General features: G+C 40.3%; 2 protein-coding genes across 4 annotated transcripts; one reads left to right on the top strand and one right to left on the bottom strand.

Moving 5' to 3' along the window:
- Positions 1-1,059: 1,059 nt before the first annotated feature.
- LOC121904047 (mothers against decapentaplegic homolog 4) lies at positions 1,060-13,022 on the top strand. Of its 3 annotated transcripts, none has more exons than XM_042421550.1 (10): positions 1,060-1,297; positions 5,401-5,842; positions 6,131-6,305; positions 6,580-6,834; positions 7,599-7,706; positions 7,804-7,854; positions 8,340-8,523; positions 9,542-9,710; positions 10,135-10,273; positions 10,614-13,022. In XM_042421550.1, the coding sequence occupies exons 2-10, from the start codon at positions 5,603-5,605 to the stop codon at positions 10,823-10,825; spliced, it is 1,533 nt and encodes a 510-aa protein (XP_042277484.1). In that variant the 5' UTR covers positions 1,060-1,297; positions 5,401-5,602; the 3' UTR covers positions 10,826-13,022. The 3 variants fall into 3 exon arrangements, with proteins under 3 accessions (XP_042277484.1, XP_042277485.1, XP_042277486.1); XM_042421551.1 differs by lacking the exon at positions 1,060-1,297 and adding an exon at positions 2,845-2,928; XM_042421552.1 differs by lacking the exon at positions 1,060-1,297 and adding an exon at positions 3,655-3,970.
- A 6,904-nt stretch (positions 13,023-19,926) lies between these two features.
- On the bottom strand, positions 19,927-26,189 carry LOC121904141 (RNA-binding protein MEX3B-like). The gene is made up of 5 exons (XM_042421698.1): positions 24,958-26,189; positions 23,301-23,539; positions 23,046-23,091; positions 20,993-21,750; positions 19,927-20,342 (listed from the first exon to the last, which is right to left on the bottom strand). The coding sequence occupies exons 1-5, from the start codon at positions 25,601-25,603 to the stop codon at positions 19,932-19,934; spliced, it is 2,100 nt and encodes a 699-aa protein (XP_042277632.1). The 5' UTR covers positions 25,604-26,189; the 3' UTR covers positions 19,927-19,931.
- Between the last annotated feature and the right edge of the window lie 538 nt (positions 26,190-26,727).

Genomic DNA, 26,727 nt, shown 5'->3' with positions numbered 1-26,727 from the left:
TGAGGGGTCATGAGATGATTAATGGGAGAGGAAAGAAGATAAAACAACGTTTGATACACAAATCTCTTTTCAGTTTTTGGACTTTCTCTCTAATCTTTGATATTTGGTGAAATATTGAACATTTGTTGAAATGAAATCATGTGAGAAGTTTAGAGGGAAAAATCACTATTTGGTGGAGCTGTTAACAACTCATAGACATCTGAAATATGACCCGACTACACACTGTTTTTTGTTAGATGTCAAAAGCCAAAAAGGTTGTAAACCACTGGTTTAATCTTTAACACTGTGTTGTATTTTAAAAGCTTGTTATAATATCCATTGTGTCAAATCTTCATCTGAAAAGTAACTAAAGCTGTCGAATAAATGTAGTGGAGTAGAAAGTAAAATATTTCCCTCTGAAATGTAGTGGAGTGGAAGTATAAAGTAGTATGAAGTAAAGTACAAGTATCAGAATCAGAATAATCTTTATTGGCCAAGTATGTTTACGCATACAAGGATTTTGACTCCGGTTTAGTGGCTCTCAATGTACGTACACAAAAATAACAACACAACAATCCTCAGAAGGATACACAAGGAATGTCTATATACAGGTGAACCCATTTCTGTGAACTGTAAGCAGGATACAAATAGTGCAAAGAAGAGTGCAATGAGTGCTGAAATAAATATTAAATGGTAAGAAAAAAAAGTGACATGTCCCTTTATATACTGTACATATAGTAGGTGTTTATGTACAGTATATACAGTCTGTTCAAACATACAGTAATGAATGAAATGTATTGCACATTTTGTATTTTAAACTAAAATAAATATGTATAATTTGTACGTGCAGTGGGTATTATAGTGTTACAGGGTTATTGCACAGGGATGTTCATAAGTGCAGTACCTGTGTACCTGTGGCACATAAATACCTGGAGTACATGAGTAATTGTAGGCCTGTTTAAGTACAGTACTTGAGTAAATGTAAAAGTTATTTTCCACCACTGTATATCATTTAGTAGCAGTTAAATATTTTATTAAGTCAATAACTGTATGAACATTTGACAATCCCCTGTCTCATATTTTGCGCATGCGCAACGCGCCATTGGAGGAAACTGGTGAGAAGTGAGTGAAGTGGGTCGGGACTGGACACGGAATCTGTGTCATCTGCGCCCTGGTCTTGTGGATGTGCGGACACAGCTTGTGCACAAGGACTTATTCGTCATGTCTTTTGTAAACAGCAGATGAAATTCATGCGGATAATCCAGGAGGCACACAGGACCTGCACGGTAACTGTAGCTGCCACACCAGCTAACTCCAGGTAAGTTAGCTTCAGCTGTTTACATCGCTTTAATTAGTCTGGAAATATAAACGACACAGCGATCACGTGCATATAATAAGATTTTCACAGTCTCATACATTTTTTTTGTTTCTGGCTATGAAACAAAGTGGTCACCAAATGATTGTGCTGGGGAACTGGCAAGAATAAACATAGTAGCATGCTACGTTAGCCGCTATCATATCGGTGCTAGCTGATGTTTTTAGCAGCAGGAAGCGAGCAAACACAGTATTTCCGGTTAGGCTCTTCAAAATAATACCGTACTCAAGTATGAAAGGTTTACAGTAGCTCAAAACACCTGACAGCACAAAAAACGTGAATATATTAGTGACAGGGAAATATAAGTCATTAATATGTTGTGAGCGTGTGTTCTATATATGAATAGGTAGATGCATAGGTGTTTCACAATTGCATGAATTTGTTGCCACAGTCTAAAATGACTTTTGAAAGGTAGTAAACATAGTTACAAGTGGTCTGATATTAAGGTTTGGTCTGGTGCTAAGAGTTTTTGAGAGCACAGACAGTATTGTCTGAAACACACAGCCTGTAACTTTTGCAACCAATTTTGTTAGATAATCATAATTGATCTGCTACTTTCTTACATGGCACATAAAGGAAAATTCTGGTTTATTTCAACCTGATGTGTTTCCCATAAACGTGGCCGTTGTGGCTCTGTGTCATGCTAATTTTGCTCTTTTCAGCTATGTTTTCCAGCGATCCACAAAAAGAAGTTTATCGCACACAACGATAAACATCGTGGCAAGCTACTGAGATTCCTACATCTTTCCAAATAAACATTATTTTTACATGAATCACTTCGAAAGTTTGTGTCTGAGTTTGAACATAGAAACAAACCACCATTATGGCTAACAGTATAGAGATATGTGCACGTCAGAAAGATGCAGCTTGCCTCGTCTTTTGTGAATAGCTGGAATCTGTATAACAGAGCTGGACAGATACATAGAACCACAATGGCTACATTTATGAGAAATAAGTTAAGTCAATTTTATTTGTATAGCCCAATATCACAAATCATTAAGTTGCCTCAGGGGGCTTTACAATCTGTACAGCAATACAGTATCCCCTGTCCTTAGACCCTTGATTCGATTAAGGGAAAACACTGTAAAAAGAAACCTTTAGCAGTGTAAAAATGGAAGACATGCAATAGAAGTTGTATGTACAGAATAGATCAAGAAAGACAAATTACAAAAATACAGCATGGACAAACAAGATGACAAAATTATAATAGATTTATAATATATATGAAGAATGTGATCAAGAGGACGCTGAGCAACTTCCAGAATAACAGAATAGGACGTGAGCACTGTGACCTCCATCACCATGGAGACCTGGGAAGAGGACAGACTATACATAAACACAGAGGAGACTGACATCACACCATTTATACACACATAGAGGAGACAAGAAACCACACACACACACAGGAGAGAGACAGGACATCATTCACACAGGAGAGAAAGAGAGACATGAGGTGAGGCTGAAACTCCTGCAGGATGAGGAATCAGATCCAAAAACTCTGGAAATGGCACCGACAGACCAGGGAAGTAGAGCGGGGGGGTCACTCATGAGCTTGGACAACAAACAAACAGAAGGTCAGAGAGATGTAATAGTTATCAGAAGAGTTTCGATAATCGATCGATCTTGTTGGTAGGACAAAGTTTTTAATTAGTAGAGCTTGGTAAATTCATTGAGACTGAGACCAAAAGAAATGTGCAGAGTGATGAACAGACTAATTTGCAATGAAATAAAGAATAAAGTCCACATATTCAGATAAAGCAAATTTGATATTACAGCAGTACAGTTATATTGATTCCTATTGGAAGGTAAATATTTGCTGGCTTCATTGCTCCAAAACCAAAGCCTGACTCTATATTTTCATTCAATTCAAGTGGTTTATAGTAGTTTTATTATTAATTAATCTGCCTATATTTTTTCCTAATTAATAGGTTAATTGTTTGGTTTTTAAAATGTCAGATAATTGTTAAAATGCCCATCACAGTTTCTCATAAATGTGACATACAGTACCAGTTAAAATTTGGACACACTTTCTCATTCAAGACAACGAGGCGATACAGTTGGTTGAAATCTGCAACCTCACTACTAGATGCCACTAAATCCTACATACTGCACCTTTAAAATTTACTTAAACTATTAACTATCACTTATCAAAATTGTTGATAATTAATTTTTGATCAATAGTCCAATCAATTAATTGACACATTTTTTCATTCGAGTTAATAGGAACCACTTGGAATCACAATCAGTTTGTTTTTTGAGTCTTGGGTTACTATAATTAACTTGAATATTCTGTCAAATCACGTTTGAATCCACCTGAAAGAGAAAGTGAGTCCAAACTTGTGACTGGTACTATATGGATTTTTGCCTCTGAAAACTTTCACCTTTATTTTGAAGCGCAGAAGCGCTCACTTCCGTCGAGTTGCGTCAGTCTGCAGTAACTTGACGCGGTGACATCACAGCAGCCAGCCTGGCGCCGCTAGCCACCGTTAGCCGAGAAGAAGCAGACGAGCACAACAGCTTAAAGTTTATTTTTACCCTACAGTTAACAGTCCCGGGATTTTCTAGACCTAGTTGCATGTGTGAAAAATGTAACTACGTCATGTGGTTGTGTCGTTGGTGAGCTAGCGTTAAAATTATAACGACAGAAACTTGGTTATAACGTTACAGTTCGTGCTTCATGTCTTCTGCCCCAAAACAAAACAAAACAAATGTTGTGTGTTTGTCGGTTTTCACTGCAGAGATAATCTGTCATTCGGATTTACTGAAGCTCACAGCAGTGACTGTAACTAACAGCCCCTTACTTTAAAAAAAAATACACTGGCAGAGGTGAACAGCCTCTTTTTGAATGAACTTTTTGCTCTCAGTTGCCAGTTTATTATATTCACCTACCTGCAACTAATGCAACAACCCTGCAACACTTCCCTGAATCAGTGGTAGGCAAATAGTTTGGCTTTCATAGTTTGCATCAAAATTTTTACATATTTTTTCACAAATCTACCATAGATGCCAAAATATATACAAGGTTCCTGTATTGTAATGTAATCTTGAAGTTGTTACATCTAATCCTGATTAATTGATTGATTGATCTATTGATTGACTTTCTTTGGCTTCTTCCAAAGTACAGCAAAAGTACATAAACTACTCATAGCACAATGCACCATAAAAAAACATATAAAATATTCAACATACAACAGTGCAAATGGGCAGGTAGCAGCAGCTAAGTCATATAAATAATACCAGAGAGAAGTATATGTCCTGCCCTCACACGATGAGAGGCATTAAAACTATGGTTATGCCATACTATTTGAATAATGCATAGTGTTGAAATTAAGTCTAATAAACCTACTAGAAATTAAAGCTGAATGTGTGAATTCTAACACTGTTTTAATACCACAACTTTAGTCTGTGGTTCAACCTAATTATTGACCCCTGCCCTAAATCTTAGAAATCCTTCATGTAGGTTAATTTATAATGTTCTGTTTTGTTGTAATTGTCCCAACTTTCTGGTAATTGTGGAGGCTGTAGTTTGATGTTGTTGAATTGTATTGTGCTATACTGAGAGGTGTTACTTATCTCTATATTCATTGAGGTGGACAGATTGTTTTTTTTTTTTTAAAAAACTCAGCATAATGAAGAGCTGCAACGATTAGTCGATCGACAAAAAATTAATCTCTATTTTTTAGTTGTTGTTTTTTTTTAAAGAAAATGTCCAAATTCTCCAATTATTTAGTCTTCTACGATAGTAAAGTAAATGTTTCTGTGTTAGGGGCTGCTGGTTGGGACAAAAGAAGACTTTTGAGGATGTCACTTTTGGTTTTGGGAAGCAGTGATCAACATTCTTCACCATTTTATAGACCAAACAATTAATGGAGAAAATAATTGACTGATTAATTGATAATGAAAATAAATATCAGTCGCAGTTCTAGTATAATGCAATATAAATAAATCGCATCACATATAACAGCCTCCAAAATGACCATAAAGTTGAATCAAGACGTCTCCAAAACATTTTCAACAAAAACTTTCATGTCAACTTTTCTTTTCAGATCCTTTCCTCCTGATGCTGAGAGGTCCATCATCACAGATCCGCCTCCAGGACAGCTGAATTGCTTTTTTGTCAACTCCGTGAACACCCTCTCTGCCGCGGCTTTCCCGATGATGCGTTTCATGGTATAAACAACGCACATACACCTGGGTCAAAACAACGCCCTCATTGTCTTTATCAGATAGTGCAGACGTGAAGTCAAGATGTCCATCACCAACACGCCCACCAGCAACGACGCCTGCCTGAGCATCGTGCACAGCCTGATGTGTCACAGGCAGGGCGGCGAGAGCGAGACTTTTGCCAAGCGGGCCATCGAGAGCCTGGTGAAAAAGCTGAAGGAGAAAAAAGATGAACTCGACTCTCTCATCACGGCTATCACCACCAACGGGGCCCATCCCAGCAAGTGCGTGACCATTCAGAGGACGCTCGACGGACGACTGCAGGTAGGACGACTTCTCCGATACACAAATATGAAGGCGGTTTCCACCATATGCATTTAAACTCAAGATTCAGGAAATCTATCTTAGGTACACATTAGTAGTGCTGGAGCAGTTTTAACAAATTATTGTATTTCGCACATGTGTTTGTTCAGTTGGAGCGTGTCGGACAACTCAACAGTTCCAATAATTGACTTTACGCTACCTATGACCTCAGCTGTCAGGTCAGTGAGTTTACAGATGTATTTAATCGACTCTTATTTAACTTTATCCTTCACTATACGTCGTTCCCAGGTGGCTGGACGTAAAGGTTTCCCACATGTAATCTATGCCAGGCTGTGGCGGTGGCCGGACCTGCATAAGAATGAGCTGAAGCACGTCAAATACTGCCAGTTTGCCTTTGATCTCAAGTGCGACAGTGTGTGTGTCAACCCCTATCACTACGAGAGAGTGGTGTCTCCTGGCATAGGTGAGTAACACGGGGGAGGTAGTCGTCTTGGATTTTGTATATTTTTAACTCTTTGATAACTATAAGAAACTTCCTGCGTCAGTGTTTTCGATTCTCTCTCAAAGGAGGAAATGAATTTAAAGACTGAAGTTCAGTTTTTAGTTAAACATCTATAATTAAACTAGTCATATGACCTTTTAAAAATTAGTTTTCGGGAACTGAGTTTCCCTTGAACTCAAAGCGGCTTTACGCTGTGCGAGTTTCATCCATTAATGTTTTCTTCCTTGTTCCACAGACTTATCCGGACTGACGCTGACCAGCTCTGGACCCAGCTCAGCACTGATGGTTAAGGATGAGTATGATTTTGACGGACCGCAGAGTCTGCCCTCCATCGAGGGAGGACACTCCATCCAGACCATCCAGCACCCCCCATCCAGTAGCCGCCCAGCTCCCTCTGAGTCATTCGCCACCCCGAACCTGCTCCCCCCCGCCGAGGCCTCCACATCTGCCTCGACATCGTCTTTCCCCGCCATCGCAGCCGGATCAGGCAGTAAGATGCAATCTGACATTTTTTTCTATCTATGTAGCTGTCTGTCGTCTGGTTGTCTTTGTGTCTGTTTATATTTATACATGAAATATGTATCTGTGAGCTAGTTAGAGACTTTATAGGTTATTTTTAAGTTAATTTTGATTAAAAAGTGTAGAGAATAGGTTTGACTTAGTGCACTGGAATCATTTCAGGGTATCTGCAAGTCATGAAAAAGTCTTTAAAAAGCATTGAATTTACATTAAAAAAAAAACATAAATGTGTGTAAAATGTTGGTTATAAAATGTCAGGAGACATTACACATCAAAGCTGTTTAGTCTTTTTTGTGGCGTCTCCATCAGCACCATCAGACCCGCAGCAAAACACTGTCACTCCCTCTAGCGACAGTAGCTAGCAGTCAATTCATTCATCATTTTTCATTGGACAATCAATTTATCTATTTTATGCTACTTATTTGAATCAAGGTCACGGTAATTAAATTAATTATATCATTAGGAATTATTGTTTTGTACTGCTGGGAAATATAGAAAAAATATGATATATTGATAGATAATTGTACATCGTATCGTCTCTACTGGTTTTCCATCAGATTTTCATACTTTGTCCTGTATGACCATGAAACCAGTATTAAACTGTGATATTAAAAGAGTATTTTAACTTGGTGAACGCTGCATTTAGATTGAAGTTGTTGCTGATGTGAATGTTTGTGAAAGCAGCAGCAGCAGTTTTGTCAGTTTATCTGACTTCTGATCTCTCTTTCTCCTCAGGTGCCAGCACAACCTGGTCCAGGAACAGCAGCTTCACCCCCAACATACCCCACCACACCAATGGTCATCTACAGCACCACCCTCCCATGCCACACCCGACACACTACTGTAAGTACACACATGTCGCTAGCCGTAAGTTACTCCCAGGACAGAATCACATACTTAATTAACTTATTAACTTATTCTAACTCGCTCTTTCTCTCAGGGCCGGTTCATAATGAGCTCGCGTTTCAGCCTCCCATATCCAACCATCCAGGTAAGAACACATAAGAACATAAACCATGGACAGAATATTCAGGCCTGGTTGGAAAACTGGTCGATAGATTTTAGTAACAGTTTATCTTTCTTTGCACTTTTTTTTTTTCAAACTCACATTACGCATTAAGTAAGTTGCCCATTTCAGCTGCCTGTAAAAGTCGCTCATGTTTTATAGATGTAAAGCCGTGTTTATGTGCTCAGTTTGATTCCTCAATGTCAATGTTTTTATTGGCATAACAGCAGATTTACCTTTTTGTCATAGTATTTAGTGCTGAAACAGTTAGTTCATTAAAAAAAGTTATTTTTAGTATTTTAGTTTTTATGATGAAACAAACTGATTCCAATTATGATTGCTGATAAACAGTTTTAGTCATTGCACTTTCATAAATGTGAAATCTTGCTTGTTTTTCATCATTTTAAATCTGTAACTTGGAACCAAAAGTCAAAAAAAGTTGAACATTTCCTCGGTGACCTCTGTTTCAGCCCCTGACTACTGGTGCTCCATCGCCTATTTTGAGATGGACGTGCAAGTCGGGGAGACATTTAAGGTGCCCTCCTCTTGCCCCATTGTGACAGTGGACGGCTATGTGGACCCCTCAGGAGGAGACCGCTTCTGTCTGGGCCAGCTGAGCAACGTACATCGCACTGAGGCTATCGAGAGGGCAAGGTAGGTGACCCAGGCACCCGCAATATTTAGAACAAGAAGATTAAATCTTACTGCACAGTAGGGAAAGAATCACTGAGCGTTTCTTTTTACATGAAGTGAAAATGCATTTCCATATCTGTCTGTTTCGGTTGGAATATGCATCTACACGAATGTGACTTGACATTACGACAATATCAGTCCCATCAACTCATCAGCAGAAAGCTCAGAGGTGCATGTTATTAGAAAAATAAGAAACAACACAACCACACCTTCATGGTTCCTTCTATTCCTTCCTGTTTATTTAAAGGAACCCTGTGAATTTTTAAACCACTAGTGGTACCTCAGAGTAATGCGCCTCCATATTGTTTGTTTGTCTTAGAGTGCTTTCACACCTGCATTGTTTTGTTCGGTTGACTCAAACTCTGGTTCATTTTCCCCGTTGGTACAGTTCATTTGTGGTATGAATGTGATCTGACCCACCTGCAGGAAACATTGCACATTTTTCTGGATTAAACCAGCTCCCATAACCAGCTGCATTGTGCATTATGTTCCCTCCTCCCTCTCAGCTGACTGAAGGCAGCACGTCTTCTTCACGTAACGCAAAGCAACACACTGTTCTCTATATATTGCCTTGAAATGCATTCAAGTGTGCCATTGTTGACCAGAAACTATTAAAAACACATCAGTGAGTCACTCTTCTTGTGAGTGACATGTTCCTTCACCCCGAAGACAATGGCTGCCATAGTTTGTTTAGAAACGGCTCCAAAGACTAATAATAGCAATAAATTTTCACTCTCAGGAGAGAAGTTCCTTGTACTGCAGACGCCACTGTGCATGCGTGGGGAATGCATCTCTGAGATTTGTTGTCAGCAAGAAAAATAAAGAAAATCATCAGCTTTATCCTTTAAAAAAAAAAAAAAAAGAGTTTGTTCACAATTATAACTTTTTATAAAGGTACCTTTTATAACTCGGCTCCCTTCAGTTGTCTCTCTCTCCCTGTTTCCTTTATTCTGACCCACTTTCCTCTCTTTCCTTCCAGGCTTCACATTGGAAAAGGAGTTCAGCTGGAGTGCAAAGGTGAGGGAGACGTGTGGGTGCGATGCCTCAGCGACCACGCGGTGTTCGTCCAGAGTTACTACCTGGACAGAGAGGCGGGCAGAGCCCCCGGAGACGCTGTTCATAAAATCTACCCCAGCGCTTACATCAAGGTAAGAACACGGGTTTCACTCTGCGATATTAATCACACAGCCGTGACCTCATGCACTGTAAAAATAGGACATCACTCAGGGTTGACATTTCCTAAAATGTTCTCTTGTCTCTCGGGGAAACTGCTGAGTGCAAATTACAGGCATCCATTTCCGTGCCGTCTCTTCAGGCATTCTGTCCCTCACACTTTTATACTAGTGGCTGTGCATATTTCACACAAATATGTTTCTCATTCCCCTAGTTTTCCGTCTTTTCCACTCATATCTCTCAGTAGGGTTTATCATGTACATACATCCTCACACAGCCCAGCTCTTACTGAAGTTCTCTCTGACTGGCAGCCTGCGGTGTTATTCACATTTCTTCTGCGCAGGGGGGCTAATTGCTGCTTGAACGTACAAATGTTTAAACCCTCTTTTCTCCTGCCAGGTGTTTGACCTCCGTCAGTGCCACAGACAGATGCAACAGCAGGCTGCTACAGCTCAAGCTGCAGCGGCAGCCCAAGCAGCCGCCGTGGCTGGAAATATTCCTGGACCTGGCTCAGTGGGAGGGATAGCCCCAGCTATTAGTAAGATCCAGTAACTGCAGATCCACATTTACACATAGAGACAGTGAGAACAAGTAGAAGCAGGTGCTGTAGCTGATGGTTTGATGTTTGATGAATTTCCCTGCCAATGAGCAAAGCCTATGAAAACCAGTAAATATTTACATTTTAAAAAGCAAGGCCTAGTGATTTCTTTGCCTTAAAATTTACTTAAACCACTTGGAATCACGATCAGTTTGCTTTTTGAGTCTTTGTTTAATGTAATTAACTTGAATATTCTTTCAAATCAAATTCAGAAGCAAGTACTGAGTGTCAAACACGCGCAGCATCACACGTACCTGATTGCCACTCCTTCTCCTCTCAGGTCTGTCAGCAGCAGCCGGTATCGGAGTAGACGACCTCCGGAGGCTGTGTATTCTCAGGATGAGTTTCGTTAAAGGTTGGGGGCCCGACTACCCCCGCCAGAGCATCAAGGAGACACCCTGCTGGATCGAGATCCACCTGCACAGAGCTCTGCAGTTACTGGACGAGGTTCTGCACACTATGCCTATAGCAGACCCACAACCTCTGGACTGAGCTCTTTTTGAACTGCTGCACCACACTGCAACCCGCAGTGGAAACAGAAAGTCTTCCTCAGCGAAACGGTTCTGGATGGATAAGCCTTGTGAAGCAGCCGTGAAGCTGTGACACTGAAGCTTTTCCCTGTGAAAAAAAAACAAAAACAACAACTTTCAAGTGTGTTTGCGGCACTTTTCGTGCACTGTGGCCCCCGACTTTTGCTTTTTAAGCAAGAGTGACACTAAAAAGAGCCAAAACCATACGTCAAAGATATCTTCAGCTATATTTTTGATAGATGGTTTTGATTTGTGATGACTGGAATATGAACTGTAGGACTAGACAAAGACATCCAAGATAAACTACAGTTATAAAACACCACAACATGCAACACAGACGACCTGCAGATCCCATCAAACTGGAACGTACGCCGACTAGTCTGCGTCCCTGAAGTCCACAACCATCAACTACTGACAGGTGACAGATTTACTGAACTAGACAAGGATACCTGAGTGCTGTGCAGCTGTGGGATGAGAGGCTGTAACACAGAAGTCCTCAAATCCAAGTGTTTGGACAGCGGAGTGCTGCTGGTTTTCTGTCGGGTCGGTTTTCATCGAAGCAGTTACAGACTGCTGTACAGCCGGGACGACAGGTGAGTTCAGTCTGGCTTAATAGAAAACCAGCAGCACTCTGAACCACGAGGATCATCGCTCAACGTCACGCCCGTCAGCCGGCTCTCAGCCACTGGGAAAGGACTGGGGGGGACAACACAGCTGGATCAGTCAACCATGAGAATAAAAACGACATGCACCACGCCTACAGCCGACTCTTAAGCTCTGTACCGAAACAAGGTCAAGTCTATGGACGATTCTAGGTCAGGTATTGTTAAACTACGGGTTTGGACGTTTAAAAGACAGCCGCAGGTCTATGCCTGGTGGGTGTCTTAATGACAAATCTGTTTTCCCTTCTCTATTAAAACAAGATTACGGAGCTCCTCGTGGAGGTTTTGGAGCAGATGACGATTTCCTACAGCTCCACATATGCAGGGTTGTTTTGTTTTTGTTTGTTTTTGGATGCAACATACATACAAATCAAAATAACCTATTAACAATTTATCTATCCTTACTGACTTTCTATGATTGTATAAATGGTTCATATCACTCACTCAAAAAAAACAACAAAAAAAAAAAAAACACAAGATACTCTTCAAAGTGGTCTTTCACCATTAGTCGCCTCCATCTGTTTCAGGTATAGTTACTGTTTTGGAAAACGCCCTCTTTTATGCTGCCACAAAAAAAAAAAATCTCAAACGCCTTCTGTGAACTCGTTGCCTTTTCTCACGTTCACAGAGAGCAGAAAAAAAAAAGAAAAAAAAACAGCTGGAAAGATTTTTTGGTTAAACAAGATTGAAGTAAAGAAAGCAGAGAAGAGGAAGACGGTTGATCTTAGATGTGATCTCAGTACGAGGAACAGGGTTTATCAATGTTTTGCTCTCGAAGCAAACAAAAGTACTGATTGCTCAAAAACATACTGTAAGTCTAATCTGATCATGAGAACAGGACATCCAGTCAGCTGCTGGAGGAGGCGGCGGCTCGTTAAAATGAATTTTAAAAAGGTATTTTTAATAAAAAAATCTCAAAAGAATACCAGACCGTCTCTCTCCACAACATCTTAAACATTAACAATTCGCAGCCCACTTATGTACTACTTGATCCAGGTCTCTTGTGTATATACTGACAAAGATGAGAGAATTTAAGACAGTTTCCCAGCAATATTGATATATTTTCTTGGTTTTATTTTTTTTACTTTTATTAAGTGATTTGTATTATATTTTTAGCACTTTACATTTTTTTTTTCCTTCTTGTTTTTAACTCAGTAACCCTTATTTTGAGGTGGTTGTCCTGCGATAAAAAGGAGTGAATAGGTTGGTTTATATTTTATGTAGAGCAGAGGCGACATTGTGATGCATTTGTATTAAAAACACATGTAACACTAATGAACCACCTTTTTAAAAAAATCAGTATTTGCCCTTTCACTCTATAAGCATTTACACACGTGTGTAGGGTTTCTTTTGGCTGTTGCGGTCTTTTTTTTTTTTTTTTTCCTTTTGGATTTGCCGTCTTTTTAATCCATGTAAATAACTTTGTTTTTGAAATGCATGTCAATGTTTGCATGAATGTAAATGGAAGATAGACCCCTCCATCCCTGCCCTCCTTTTTAAAAAAAAAAACAAGTCCCTCACTTTTCCTGCATTAGACACTGAACTGAACTATCTGAGGAGAGTAGAAACCAGGAAGTACTTTTTTGTTTTTGCTGGATTACAATTAATTACATTGAAGGGCATGCAGAGGGAAGCCACACAGTCATAACAGATACAAACGATGCAAATGAGTGATTTGTATAAACTCGACCTTTTAGCAGCCGAGCTCCTAAAGAAGACAGCGTGTCTGCCAAAACATCCCTTTTCTATAAACACGGTAGCTTCATCGGTTATTGATGTGCAGCTTCTCTTTTTATATTACTCTTTGATATTCTCCCTCTCACAGGTGGCGAAACAGATGAATGAAATAATTTGATTTCATCACGTGTCCCCTCCTCTCTCCTCTGCCCCGAGCTGCATGTGATCATCTGTTACACTGTTGTTGTTTTGTTTTTTTAAAAGGCATTTGTTATAGATAACACACATTGATTAGGAATGATTTCTTTCTTTCGCTCCCCCTCAGTTGTGTCCCACAAACATCTGCTCATGCTTTTCCACACTGAGCTGCCATACAGTATTTTTTTTTCTTGTCTGTTAACATAGCTATATAACAAGTTGTTTTTTTTGTTTTTTTTTAACTAACTATATCCCTAAACAGGTGTGTACCTTTTTGAACAATGCTGTCGTGTTACAGATGAAATGGAAAAGGTTTAATTGCTGTTCAAGGTTTAGTTGAAAATCACAGATTTGAGGGTTTTTTTCTTTTTGTCCGCTCTGATATTCAATTGAAAGTGGGTTTTTTTTTTATTGTCTTTTTATTTTTAAGCAAATTTAAGCGATGGCCTCTTTGTCCCCTTTCTGCCTTTCTTTGACCATTTCATTTTGAACAACGTAACAGGGGTTAAGTCATTTAAAGAGTTCAACTTAAGGATTTATTCACATAATTATGCATCTGATCAAATGGCAGGAAACAGGATATTAACTGATTATATGTCACTGACAGAGCTGAATTTGTCCGGAGAGGTAACCTGTTATATTCTGTTGTGCTTTAAGGTGGACAGATGATTTTATAATACTTGCAGTTATTATAGGAGCCTAAAGACACAGCTCAGATGGGCTGATGTTGACTACTATGACAGATTGCAGATATAAATTTTACCTGTATTTCTTATGTGAGAGTCTATAATTAAATATGGCCTGATATTCTGTAACGAGTGACCTGTTCATTTTCTCAACGAGGTAATAATGTGTTTTATGAGGAAGAAAATTAGTAGAACTTCAAGGCTGTTGTAGACAGGTGTTTTCACTTACTCTGGCTGATTAGGCCTCTGCTCAGGTTGAAGTAGGGCAGCGCCAGGCCAACGTCAAAACCGTCCCGACTCAACAGGTGCGACAGGAGAGTGAGTCACATGTCAACGAACCACAAAAGACGTCTGATCGGGCGCCAAAGTGAACACACCTGTGTGGTTGGACCACAGGTATGCAGGGACTTAAAAAATCCTTGGTTTGACCAAAAGTTAATGTGGTCTGAACATCTTGTGGTTTTAACAGAATCACACTGGGTCGAGGCTATTTGTGTGAGGTTCAGACAATTTATTTAGGTTAAACCATAAAGAAAAGGGAAAACCTGACTTGACTGTGAAAAGATATCATACACGAATACAACAGATCACCACAGGCAGACGGTTCATACTGTAAGTGCGTTTCTATGAAAGTAATCTTGACAAAATCAATCATTTAAAGGCCCGCGCAGCCATAGTAAAACCCACACAGGTGATGTTAATTATTTTGGCTCTTGGGAGTGTGTGTGTGTGTGTGTGTGTGTGTGTGTGTGTGCGTGTGCTTGACTGGCATCTACTTCAATATCCTGTTAACTTTGTTGCTCCTGTGTGGGTGGAACAAATTACACCTTTGGCAGACGGTTTGGCTCGTCGTAGTAGGACAAGCACAGGTGTTACTAGTAACATTAACGGTGGCGCCTTTCTTTTCTGGCGTCCCAGTAAACCGTGAAAGTGAGCCAGCATGCACGATACCACGATAACCTGGAACTGAAGCAGCTAAATGGAATTTAGTCATCAGTCATTTTATCATTTACACCTGTGCTTTTCATACTTTAACACGTCAAAAACACCTATTCTGTTGTAACTCCACCAACATTCAACATTAGTTTAAGTCTAATCATCCATAACTGATAAACATCTGAGTCAGCGAACAGGACCTTTAATGACTCGTGACTTTTTCCCAAATACAGTCATAGACATACACGTCGTCTATCAATCATCCTCCTCCAACTACACGATCATTCGTCCAGATTCCAGCTGCAAAATTCAAACATATTTGATGGACTCAGTCACATGGTGAAATGATTTAAATCCAAAACCCACACTGCACGTTATCATGCACATGCACTGACTACTGATGGTGAGCTGCCATATCACACTCAATCTTTATAATTAGTTGACACAACCAAATAGATTTAAATCTGTATTCCTGTTTTCATGCAGATAAGACTACTGAGGTCATGTTCATATTTACACTACTAGCTTCATACCAGTGCTCTTCTATAGCTGTTCCTGTGTCATGTAAATATCACAATAATGAAAACATATTGAGCCAAATCATGGTGAGTGCTGCATCACAGATCAGTCTGTTCAACACTCGTGTACTTCAAACATAAACCCAAATATTCGCAGCCAATTGAAAAGGGTCTTTGTCTTGTGATAGAAACTATGGCTTGGGACCAAAATCAGAACTGCTTACATACAGATCACAAATGATCATTTGCAAATTGCAGATATATTTGTAAGACCTACATGACACTTGCACACTCATGCAAGCAGGGCTCAAAATTAAGTTTTTTTGTCCACTGGCCACATGGCAGGTGAATGTTCAAATTTTATCAGCCATTCAATAGATTACCATTGTTGTTTTTACTGGTGAGTGAAGCAAAACGACCAGCCGCTTGCATATTTTTACCAGCATTTGACTGGTGCTAATTTTGAGCCCTAGTTGCAAGTCCATTGTTTATTTTAATGAATGAAACATGACAAAAGTAGAGATGGAAATGTTTTCATGTTGCACATTTGGTGAAACAGGTACCTTAAAAAAAAAAAATCACCATTTTTCATAAGAAATGAATCACAGTAGTCTGACGTGGCTTTAAATGAAACCGTCTTTATTAAGTAACTTTAATATCAGAAAAATAAAACTCTTAAATTCTCTTTACAGCAAATATATAATATCAGTGCTTTGGCCGCAATAACTTAAAAGGCCGTTATAAAATATAGTCTGCTTTTAAACTCCTGACTCAATTTGAAGAATTTATATGCCATAAGACTCCCCCTACATATACATAACAAAAGTGTAGTAAAATTAGCAAATACTTTGAACTGTTGGTACAGCTTAACAATATATGTATTTATATATAGATAATCTAATACATTTTACAGTATACCTTTCTTAATTTGGTGGCATACAGACGAGACAGGCAGCTTGAATCCTTGGCCTTTGTACAGTTGCAGTGTGATGTTCTACATTGGCGGTACATTATGAAGACATGCTTGTGATGCATATTCCATTTCCACTAGGTTAAAACGGCAGCTATCAATACTATTATCATCATCATCATCATCAATACTGTAAACTAAGAACTAATCTACAAGCAGATAGCATTGACACCCTCCTGCAACATTTCTGGGTTTCCAGCTCTTCATTCACTTAATCGCTTAGAGAAGAAGTAAAAAAAAAAAAAGTTTTTAAATCTTATTGTAAACATTTTAATATAGATATATGTATATATTTATGAAATGTAACAAAATAAAAATAAGTTCTGTATATTTATCAGTCATTAACAGTAATATTATAATACATACACAAAAATGTCAATAGATTCATGTCAATAAACTGAGGGCCGACAGTGTATTGCATTCCCTTGGAGAGAGAAAGAGAGCAAAAAGAGATCGACCCTTTGGAGAGCTGTGAAAAGTAAGACAAAAAAAAAAGGACGGATAGAAGACCCGAGGAGAGGAGAGGGGAAGGGGGGGGCAGAAGCAGATGGGGTTTTTTTGCACTTTTGGGACTCGTTTGGTTCCATTTCCTCGAGAAAGCTCGATCATCCGTGAAAGAGACAATATTTAAGAAAACAGAGCTGAGCGGTGAAATAACTCCCAAATACTGTTTACAGCTGGAATGCTGGAGGGACTGTAGTCCAACATCCACGCAGTAAAGCAACAGTATTGACCTCATGTAGTGTCTTGCACAGTCCAAGATGAAATCATTCCAGCTGCTTCCCCTTCAAAATGTCCATAACTCAATTCAAAACCTGTAAAACAAAGTCTGGAGACACTGGTGTGGTAAAGCTAAGATTTGAGATGATTTTTCACCAAACTGTACCTTTTCTTCACTTTTCAGGCAGAGGAACGCACAAATGAACACGATGAAGGGGGGAGGGGAGGGGACAAAAAAAAGAATGTGTTTTGAGTCCCAGCTAGTCAATAGTGTGCAGATACGGGGGAAGGCTGTGCTTTGTAGGGCACAGGACAGCAAAAGAGCTGATGAAACACGAGAAGCCAGGTGTGTACCATTGAAACAGACCATCTCATGAATCCATTAGAGCAGATTGTGAAGGTTTAACCCTGACTGAAATGTAGCAGAATGCAGGAAAAAAAAAAAAAAAAAAAAAAACTGAAGACATGCGTCTGCCTACAAGTTGAAGCCAAATATTGTTTGAGCTCTATAACTAGAACCCGAGAGGAGTTTAATTCATCTAGTCCTTCCTTGAGCTGTTAACATACTGAGACGATTTTTGCATAGGCCTGGTAGACGAGACACGGTGTTAAATAAAAGACAAAGTGAAGCAAACGGCTGACCTTCATCTAAAATTTTGCATCCCAGTGGAATCATTTTGCCGACCGCTAACCAACAAGGACACAAAATGTGAAGACGAGACGGCCACAGGGTGGAGCAGTTCGAGTGAAAGAACATTCAAGTGAAAGAAAAAGGATACTACTGAGATGGCTGAACTGAAAAGTCAGACAGCCTGACTGTACAGTACAGGGGGAAATTGTTCCAGATAACAGCCGCCTTTGCAGTAGAGTTTCACAGAATATCAGCTGTTACGGATCCCAGGTGAGGTTTAAGTATTAATTAGGCATACTTAATACCATCTACAAAAGTGACTGCCATACAGGGGAGGAGGAATGTTACCAAAAGGTACGAGCTGTGCATATCTTTCTGGCTGAAAACCAGCACATGGTTTCCCAAACAAGGATGCAATCAAGGTAAAAAAAAAAAGAAAGAAAGAAATTCATAAAAAAATAATAGAGAAGGAAAAAAATATGAATCAAATAAACTAAACGGGAGTGTTCGGTGCCAAAAAGGATAAAACAAAATAGGCAGTAAATACTTGAAAAAGGGCTCTCAACAAATAGGAAGCAAAAAGAAATTTTAAAAAAACATCCCTGTGATTTCACCTTTTGTTCCACCAAGATGCGTTTTAAGAGATTGAACTTTGACAAATACATTAAGACTTCGGTCTGTCAGCTTGTGTTCTTTCGAGCCAAGATCTGGATTTGTAGATAGTGTTGTCAGTAAATTACAGGCTTTCCAAAAAGGCCACAAGTTTGTGTTTTTTTTTGTTGTTTTTTTTTTTGTTTTTAAGACAGAGCAACACTGTGTCCACTCAACCAGTTGTTTCTTTTTGTTTACTCAGAACGGAATTAGGCACAAGTTTGTCGTAAACAGTAGAAATGGAAAGCAACGTGGCGATACTGGTGTGGTGTAACATCCTGGTACTCTACAAAAAAAAAAAAAAAAAAACAGTCAACCACTTGTTGGTTCTAATTTGGGAAATAAAAAAAATAAAAAAAGTGGCGCCACTGAGGTAACAGGAAGTTGCCATTGGAGTGTGACAACTTTGCAGTTGCGTATTTGACCCACTGAGGTTTAATAACTCTGTGGGTGTGTTTGCATGCATATTGCAGAGAATCAAATATTCTGATTTATGTTTTGGAGCATGTAAACATTAAATCCTGTTTAAAGAAGCACAGATACACTTCACTAGCCTGATAATAATTATAAATATTATCTGGAATAGAGTGGCATTTGCCGTGGTAATGTAGCATGTGTACATATACTGTATATATCCAGTTTACTGCTGTAGGCATTCAAATTCTCTGGTAATCATGAGCATACTATTAGAAATTTTAATTTATACATATTCATATTTGGGTCTCACTATATGTAAACATGCTCACTTACTTACTCCTATTCTTCTCCTTGATTTTCCGTCTGTGAGCAAAATAAACGAGGCAAAGGGCAAAAAAAAAAGGGGGGGGGGGGGGCAGGGCTACAATGTCAGCACATAAAAACAACTGTAGCAGCAAAAATTTAAAAGGTGGATAAAACTTTTGAGATGTAGACAAAAAAAAAAAAAACCAACAACTTTGACCCAAATGCCAACAGAATTCAACGTTCGTTTAAAAAAATAATTAGGAAATATAAGTAGGCAGAAACTGATAATTAAATGTTTCAGGGGAAGAAAATGTAAATCAAAAAATCATGATGAGCAAAAAAAAACAAAACAAAAAAACCCACCCCACCCAATGCTACATAGAGAGTTTCCAACCCTCCCATTGATCAATCAATCAATCAATCAATCAATCTAGGAAGAAGACTTCACAATAGCAGGCACATGAACGGGTTGAACACCCTCACCCATGCCCTAAATACAGATCATTCCTTATTCAGCTATTCTCCCTCACCTCTGTCAACTAAAACCAAGTTGAGGATGCACCTAAACACTGATTCAGGGGTCAGTTTTGTAATTTCCCTACACACGTTATGAATTGGAAGTGTTGGGAAGGCTGGTCCCTCATCAGCCATCAAGGTGAATAAATTTAAAAAAAAAAAAAAAAAAAAAAAAAAAAATCACATGTTGCGGAGCTGAATGGCCTGTGTAACCGGGGACAGGCACACAGGGCACACCGCATCTGGACCCTGGCATATTTGGGTGGCACAATCTAGACAGAAGAGGTTATGGCCGCAGGGAACCAAGGCAGCGATCACCTGGCTATCCATACAGTGGATACAGATCTCCTGCCCTCTACCCGCTGATCCGAGCCCCGGCCGATAGGAGAGGGAGCATTCGGGAGGGGAGGAGGAGGAAGCGGTGCTTTCGCTGGAAGAGGAGAAGGCCGAGCAGTAGGAGGGGAGCCTGTGGGCGTCGAGGGTCCCGGCTGAACCGAAAGTCCCTCGGTGGACACGCTGGGCCTGAGGATGCTCCAAGGCCTCTGTCCCAGAGAAGGTTGGGGAGAGCCGGGGCGTCCCGGGCTGACTGGTCTGGAGACATGAGTGACAACGTGAATATGTTTACTTATCAGGACATTTCGGTGTCATCAAGAAAACAAAGAACTAGCAAATATATATAAAAACATCCTCATCTAAGTAATGTATAATCAATAGTGATGAAACGATTTAACAGTTAGATTCCACATATTACTTGAATCATTGTTATTTTATCAACTAAAAATAAGGATTTGTTGCTTTTCTCTGTTCTATATAATCTGAAATTGACTATGTTTGTGTTTTTGATTGTTAGAACAACAAAACAAGCAATGTGAAGAGGTGACATCGGGCTCTGGGAATGTGAGCAGCAATCTGCACAATTTTTTAGACTAAACAATTTATTGAAAAAAACATATCAATTAAGAAAATAATGCTTAGTGGCAGCCATAATCATCAACGCATTTCATAGGCTCAAGACGCACAGTTAGCGGTTTAGTTACAGGAGACAGAAACGTCTGAGCCAAAATGTTTCATACAGATTTTTTTCTTCAATTTTTCAGGCTAACAGGATTAGCAATAGCTACAAATGATAAATGCTACAAGCCAAACAGATGAAATATGTTATAGGCCTATCATCTGCCCAATTTATGTTGTAATATAAACGTCTATTTTTAGCCAAAACTATAAGGATTCATTTTATTCACCTGACTTTGACGAGCATCGAAGGCCTGAAGGGTTTGGTGGTCCACAAAGGGGCTCCAGATGTGGGGCTGTGCAGCAGGGTGCGAGGCTTGGGCAGTGGAGATGGTTAAGGGGTCAAATCCTGAGGAGGAGCCTCCACCTCCCAGGCCTATCAGCTCCTCAGACCCGACAGGAAGGACGCTGTCACCAAACCAGAAGCTTGTACCGCCACCATTACCGTTGTTGTTGTTGTTGTTGTTGTTGTTGTTAGAATTGGCGTTAAACGTGCAGTTTGGGCTGAAATCTGCCATCCGGTTACCGTTCCCGCTGCCGGGGAAGGAATCAGCCGAGCTGGAGCCGCTGCCGAGGGAGCTGGAGCTGTCATTACGGTAGGTGGAAGACATCCTGACACCGCTGTTAATATTGCTATTGATTCGCTGAGTACCGTTGATGCTCATTGGCAGCACGCCACCACCGCCTGATGATGATACGCCAGCATGAAGCCACCCAGCCTCCCCCAACCCTGCTGCTGCCGCCGCCGCCGCCGCAGAACTCTCAAAGCTGACGTCCGTCCCGTTAAACTGAAAGTCATTGTTGTCTACACCTGGAGCCTCGATGCCTCCACAGGTTCCGGTGCGGAGGGCGATGTGCGCCTCTATCTCCTCCCTCGCACGGTCCACGTTCTCGGGCATCCCGGTGACCTCGAACACCGGCTCTTTGTCACGGCTCGGTGTCACGATGTAGGTGTGAGTCTGTTGTTGAATGCGTTTGATGGTCGCCCCTGAAAGACATGACCAGACCGAGCGATTGTCAGCTGACCAAAAAAATTAAATAACCGCTCTGGTTAAACGGCTACATGAATGTCAAGAGTTCACCGTTTGAACTTAGTCTGACATTTGGTGTGACCGTTTCTGAGAACAAACAAATGAGACATCAAAGAGGAGAAAAGAATAGTTTAGTGTCAAGATAAGGAGCAAAACATCAATGGTGCTGAAGACATTCACTGCAGAAAATCTGAAAACCATGTGAACGAATCTCTACGTCGTCATCAGCCCTCTACTGTGGCTTGACCTGATTGTGTCAACTTGACAAAACAGCCCATGAAGAGTCACGTTAACAACTTTATATTTTTTTCAGACAATAAAATCTGACAATCTTGGTGAAACTCATCCCACCTAACCACAACACTGTGGGTTTAGTGTACAACTTTTTCAAGTTTTAAACACAATATATTCTGTATGTATGTCTTAAATTAACATTGTCACCTCGCCTTCTCCGGCCTAAATGACACGTGCTTGAGAACCGCTGTGGTGCAATTTACAAATCAACCTCAGGGCTTCCCGACATTGAGGTGGTAATGTCAACAGGGCAGGAGGTTAATGACTCTGTGAGGGCAAAATGTAACTTCTGGAGCGGAGCTGGAGAATATTAAAACTCATTCTGAGGCCGTCGGCAACAAAATACAATCAGTTACACATTTCACAGTTTCCTTAATGATCTGAAAACAAATCTGTGTTGTACGGGCTATTACAGCAATCTGGTTAGTTTGTTAGTCACGTACAAGATATATACAAATACCTATCTCAACCACATTATGATCCAAAGCATTAATTGCATAATGAAAGTTAAATATTAACAAAATAACCTGGTGATGATTCCCAACATGAAAATGACAAATAATTAAATATATTTCAGGTATTTTACCCTTTTGTGAACACTCACGCCGTTTGTACCATTGTTTACATTAAATCTAAATGAAGAAACAATCTAAAAAAAACCTGCTCTGAACATAATTTAACTCCCAAAGTACAGTTCCACTCTCACAAGCACTTATCAGCCTGACAAGGAAGTGAGACTTCTGCTGTTACGAAACACGTCTCTGGTCTTAAATTACATTCTGGCCTTGATAGTGTATGTTGGTGCACACCTGTGCGGTTTTTTCATTCAAAGCAACATTCGCTATGAAAACAAAAGACAAACCTGACGTTTTGTGAACACTCTTTACAGCATGAAATCCCCTTAATCAAGCAAAAAAAAAAAGGGTTTATCTGAGAACAGAATGAATTGAGAACCTACCTTTAGGACCCACAACCAGCCCGACAACACGATATGGCACCCGCACCTGTGAGGTTGAAAAGATATGAGGTAACTATACATTACTCATATTATAAAAACATAAAATACAGAGTAGATCCTTTTCAACATGTTTAGATGGTAACACAGCAACACGGAAGTATTATAATAACTGCACTTGAAGTGGCTCACTGCATAACAATGTTAGCATATCTTTAACATTTTAACACAATGACTCATTATCAAACTCTTGCTGACCTGAATAGTCGTCTGTCCAGGTAGAGCAGGGGTTCCTGGACCGGATGCGGTGGCCAGAGGGCCCGCTTTGTTTCGAGAGGCTCTGATAAGGGAGAAGTGTTCAGCCGCAGACAGGATCTCCCTCTTGGCCATGGCCACATCTTCCTTACGTCCCGTTACAACAAAGACAGGCTGCTCACCCCTCACTGGTGTCTTAATGTAGGTGTTGGTCTTGGCTCGCAGTGCCTTAATCTTACAGCCTGTCGGAGGCAAATTAAACACAGAAAAGGAAATAGGGGGCAAGTTAAGTCAACTTAATCTGTTTAGCCAAAAATCACAAATTGTCCTCAAAGGGCTTTAAATTCTGTGCTATGTGAGACACTTTCTGACCTTACTGCCTCAATGTGGATAAGAGAAGTTATTAAAACAAATGCCAAAAAGTACAAGTTGGGTTAAAACAACAGTCAGGTGCCCGTATGAACACTGAAAGATATTTTCCTCGCTGTAATCATTCCTCCTGTTCATACTGGCTGTTAAAAGATCCCCTTTAAATGTGCTTTCAATGTAATTGATGGGGGACAAAATCCACAGTGTGTCCACACAGTCACTTTGTGAAAGAATGCATTTATAAGCTTATCTGAAACTTATGAGGTTTCAGCTGTCTGAGTTAGTCATATCAAGTGGATATCTGCCACATTTACAGTCTTTTTAGCATCAAATTCCCTCTTTATATTTCTCTGTTGAGCTGCGGTGGAAGAATAGTAACAAAAAGAGGGACTTTGGCACTAAAAGACTGTAACATCGAAAGATATCTACTCGATTTGAAGCTTCATATTAGCCACAGATAAACTTTTAAACACATTTTTGCAAAAACTGTGAACCCGTCCTTTTAAAGTTTCCAGTCACTAATACCAATTAAAATTTACATGGCTTATAAATTAAAAATATTCCTTTCAGCTGTGGTGGAGAGTCCAACATCATTACCAGAGCCATTTCCTGTTGTTGTCAACACTGCAGTCTGGGCACCCTCCCCCAACTGGGCTCAAAAACACGTCACAATAACAACCTCCAAAACCCTGACATTAAGCTATGTAAAGTTTATGTTTAAAATAAAGACCAGAGAAATGCGTCGGATATGTAAGAAAAGCCTGTCGTGTTTAGTTTGAGCACGGTAGTCTCGGTTATGTCACGGAGCTAACTATAACCTGCGAGCTGATGTGGCAAAGCAATGGTGACCATCATCATCATCACCATCACACACACACTGCTCCGAGACAAAAAGCCGAGCCAGGTTTTTTAATAAAGCAAAGACGAGGCACCGCTGAGCAAAGACAAAACATCCATAATACAGAGGAGCTGTCACAGACGGGAGCTGCTGGCTGATAAAAACTTGTGATGTAAACTTTTTGTTGGAGTGTTGGAGGTTGGGGCGGCGCTGACCCAGTTAGCAGTTCGGAGGAGTGCTAAGCTAACATTACAGATCAAGAAGCAAAGTGGTGAATTTAACTTGTACTCAAGATGCCCTATATAAAAAAAATTAATTTATAAAAATCTGTAATGATGTAAGACAACATGTTAATATCGTATTTTAGTTCTTGCCTGTTCTATTTTTCCAACAAGTTTCGTTTGAACTCCATCAGCCTCTTAGCTTTAGCTGTTCAATCCGTCCGAAACTCACCCTGCCTGCCCACGATCTCCGCGACGTGCTCGGAGCTCGGCACGGCCACACACTCGGTCGTGTTGACACTCTTCCGCCGGGACAACAGCGACGCTTCGGCCTCGTAGCCCGACTCTCCGTACACGCCGGGCGGTAGCATCGCCATGCTGCCGGCCGGCGCTAGCAGGGCGCTGCCGCCGACTCCAGGATCATCCCGCTCGTCTCCGTTGTACAGCAAGACCGTCTCGACCTGCGGCGGCTCCATCCCGGGCGGCAGCACTGAGCCTCCCGGCCCCGGCGGGAGGTGTTGGGGGCGGTGGGCCTGCGCTAGCAACGAGCTACCGGTGCAGCCAGAGGTGGCTACAACTTCTGACTCTTCGTCCTCGGGCGCTGCCGTCATGTTCACTTCGTCTCCTGAAGGCGGCCGATGCAGCGGCTTCAAGTCTAGGACCGTACCGAGCAGGTTGAAATGGGAAACCGGGAGGAGCTGGTGGTGGTGGTGGTGGTGGTGGTGGTAGTGGGGGACGCTCTCATCTGGTTGTTCGGGGGTCTGGCTCTGGGTGCCGTGGTGCTCTTCGAGGCCCATACCGGCGAAAGCGTGCACTAGCGGCGGTGGGACCTCGGACTCTCCCTCGTCGGCCTCCAGCAAAGACGTGCTACTAGGCATGGTGCAAAACTTTTATTATGGTGCCGTTAAACGGACAACGAAGCGACTGATTAACCAAATTTCTTTTTGTGTAGAAAAAAATAAAAAAGCGACCAGCGCCTGTTGGTTGAAATGTGTGGCTTTTGTTTTGTCTTGCCAGCTCTCCATGCAGCCCTCCCTACACTGTAATCTCGTAGTGCTGGTTCGCGCGAGACTTTGTTTTGGGTCAAACGTGTATTCACAACAGTCATGAAGACGCACTCAGTGCGCATCACTCAGGGATCATGAGAACAATACATCATAATATATAACAATTTATAATTGGTCACATGCATTTATCTATACTGAATTCACCTTTTCAAACCTTTTCACACAGTTATCTTTACGTACACTTAATCTTTCATCCAAAATGCACCAATGCAACCAAAACACTTCATCACAGGATCAACTCTTGTACCATAACACTGATACTTGTCCCCCAACAAGATAACTTTGTCACTCATAACACAATAATCTAAAAAGAAAAAACAATAACACTTTTTTTTGCATAAACTAAGATTTATTAAAAGAATGACACAACTTAACTGCGTGAATTGTATTGTAAATGTATTGTATGTAATGTATGTATGAACTTTTATATGCATTGTAAATGTGTAAATTTAATTTAACTAGTGCCTTTTTTTTTTTTTTAAGTTGTACTTGCACAGGCATAACATTATGCTGCTATTACTGCTGTTTTTGTTTTATTTTAACCACATCGAGAGAAGCCATGCAAAATCTCATTGCGCCTGAGAATAATGACAATAAAGATTATTTTTGATTCATTCTGAATTATGCTACCATCCAGCAGGATATGTTACAATAATGAATAAAAAAAACTATACAATATGCTTCTGTAGGCTTTATTTTCAGCTGCCGATGTAGCAGAATGTAGCAATTTCTTACAGTCTAATTTACAGTAAGTTTTGTGTTATGTTAGCCTTTGTACACTATGTAAACTTGTGCAAAATGGACTGTATAGATAAACATACACTCACCAAGCACTTAATTAGGAACACCACCTGTGCTATCTAATGTAATCCAATACAACATATATTGAATATAATGCACATGCATCACATTTCTGACAAAAATTGAAAATGTAT

This window comes from Thunnus maccoyii, chromosome 9 (genome assembly GCF_910596095.1).
Source record: "Thunnus maccoyii chromosome 9, fThuMac1.1, whole genome shotgun sequence".
Taxonomy (NCBI): domain Eukaryota; kingdom Metazoa; phylum Chordata; class Actinopteri; order Scombriformes; family Scombridae; genus Thunnus; species Thunnus maccoyii.
The sequence above is the reverse complement of the archived record's forward strand: the minus strand, read 5'-3'. Positions and strand labels throughout refer to the sequence as shown.

Bases quoted from the DNA above. Each gene is read 5' to 3' on its own strand.
- LOC121904047 (XM_042421550.1), top strand. From the start codon at position 5,603: ATGTCCATCACCAACACGCCCACCAGCAACGACGCCTGCCTGAGCATC. The intron at 6,306-6,579 runs GTGAGTAACACG...CTTGTTCCACAG, and splicing joins AGTGGTGTCTCCTGGCATAG to ACTTATCCGGACTGACGCTG. The intron at 8,524-9,541 runs GTAGGTGACCCA...CTTTCCTTCCAG, and splicing joins GAGGCTATCGAGAGGGCAAG to GCTTCACATTGGAAAAGGAG.
- LOC121904141 (XM_042421698.1), bottom strand. From the start codon at position 25,603: ATGCCTAGTAGCACGTCTTTGCTGGAGGCCGACGAGGGAGAGTCCGAG. The intron at 23,540-24,957 runs GTGAGTTTCGGA...TGCCTCCGACAG, and splicing joins GGAGATCGTGGGCAGGCAGG to GCTGTAAGATTAAGGCACTG. The intron at 23,092-23,300 runs GTCAGCAAGAGT...TCAACCTCACAG, and splicing joins CTGGACAGACGACTATTCAG to GTGCGGGTGCCATATCGTGT.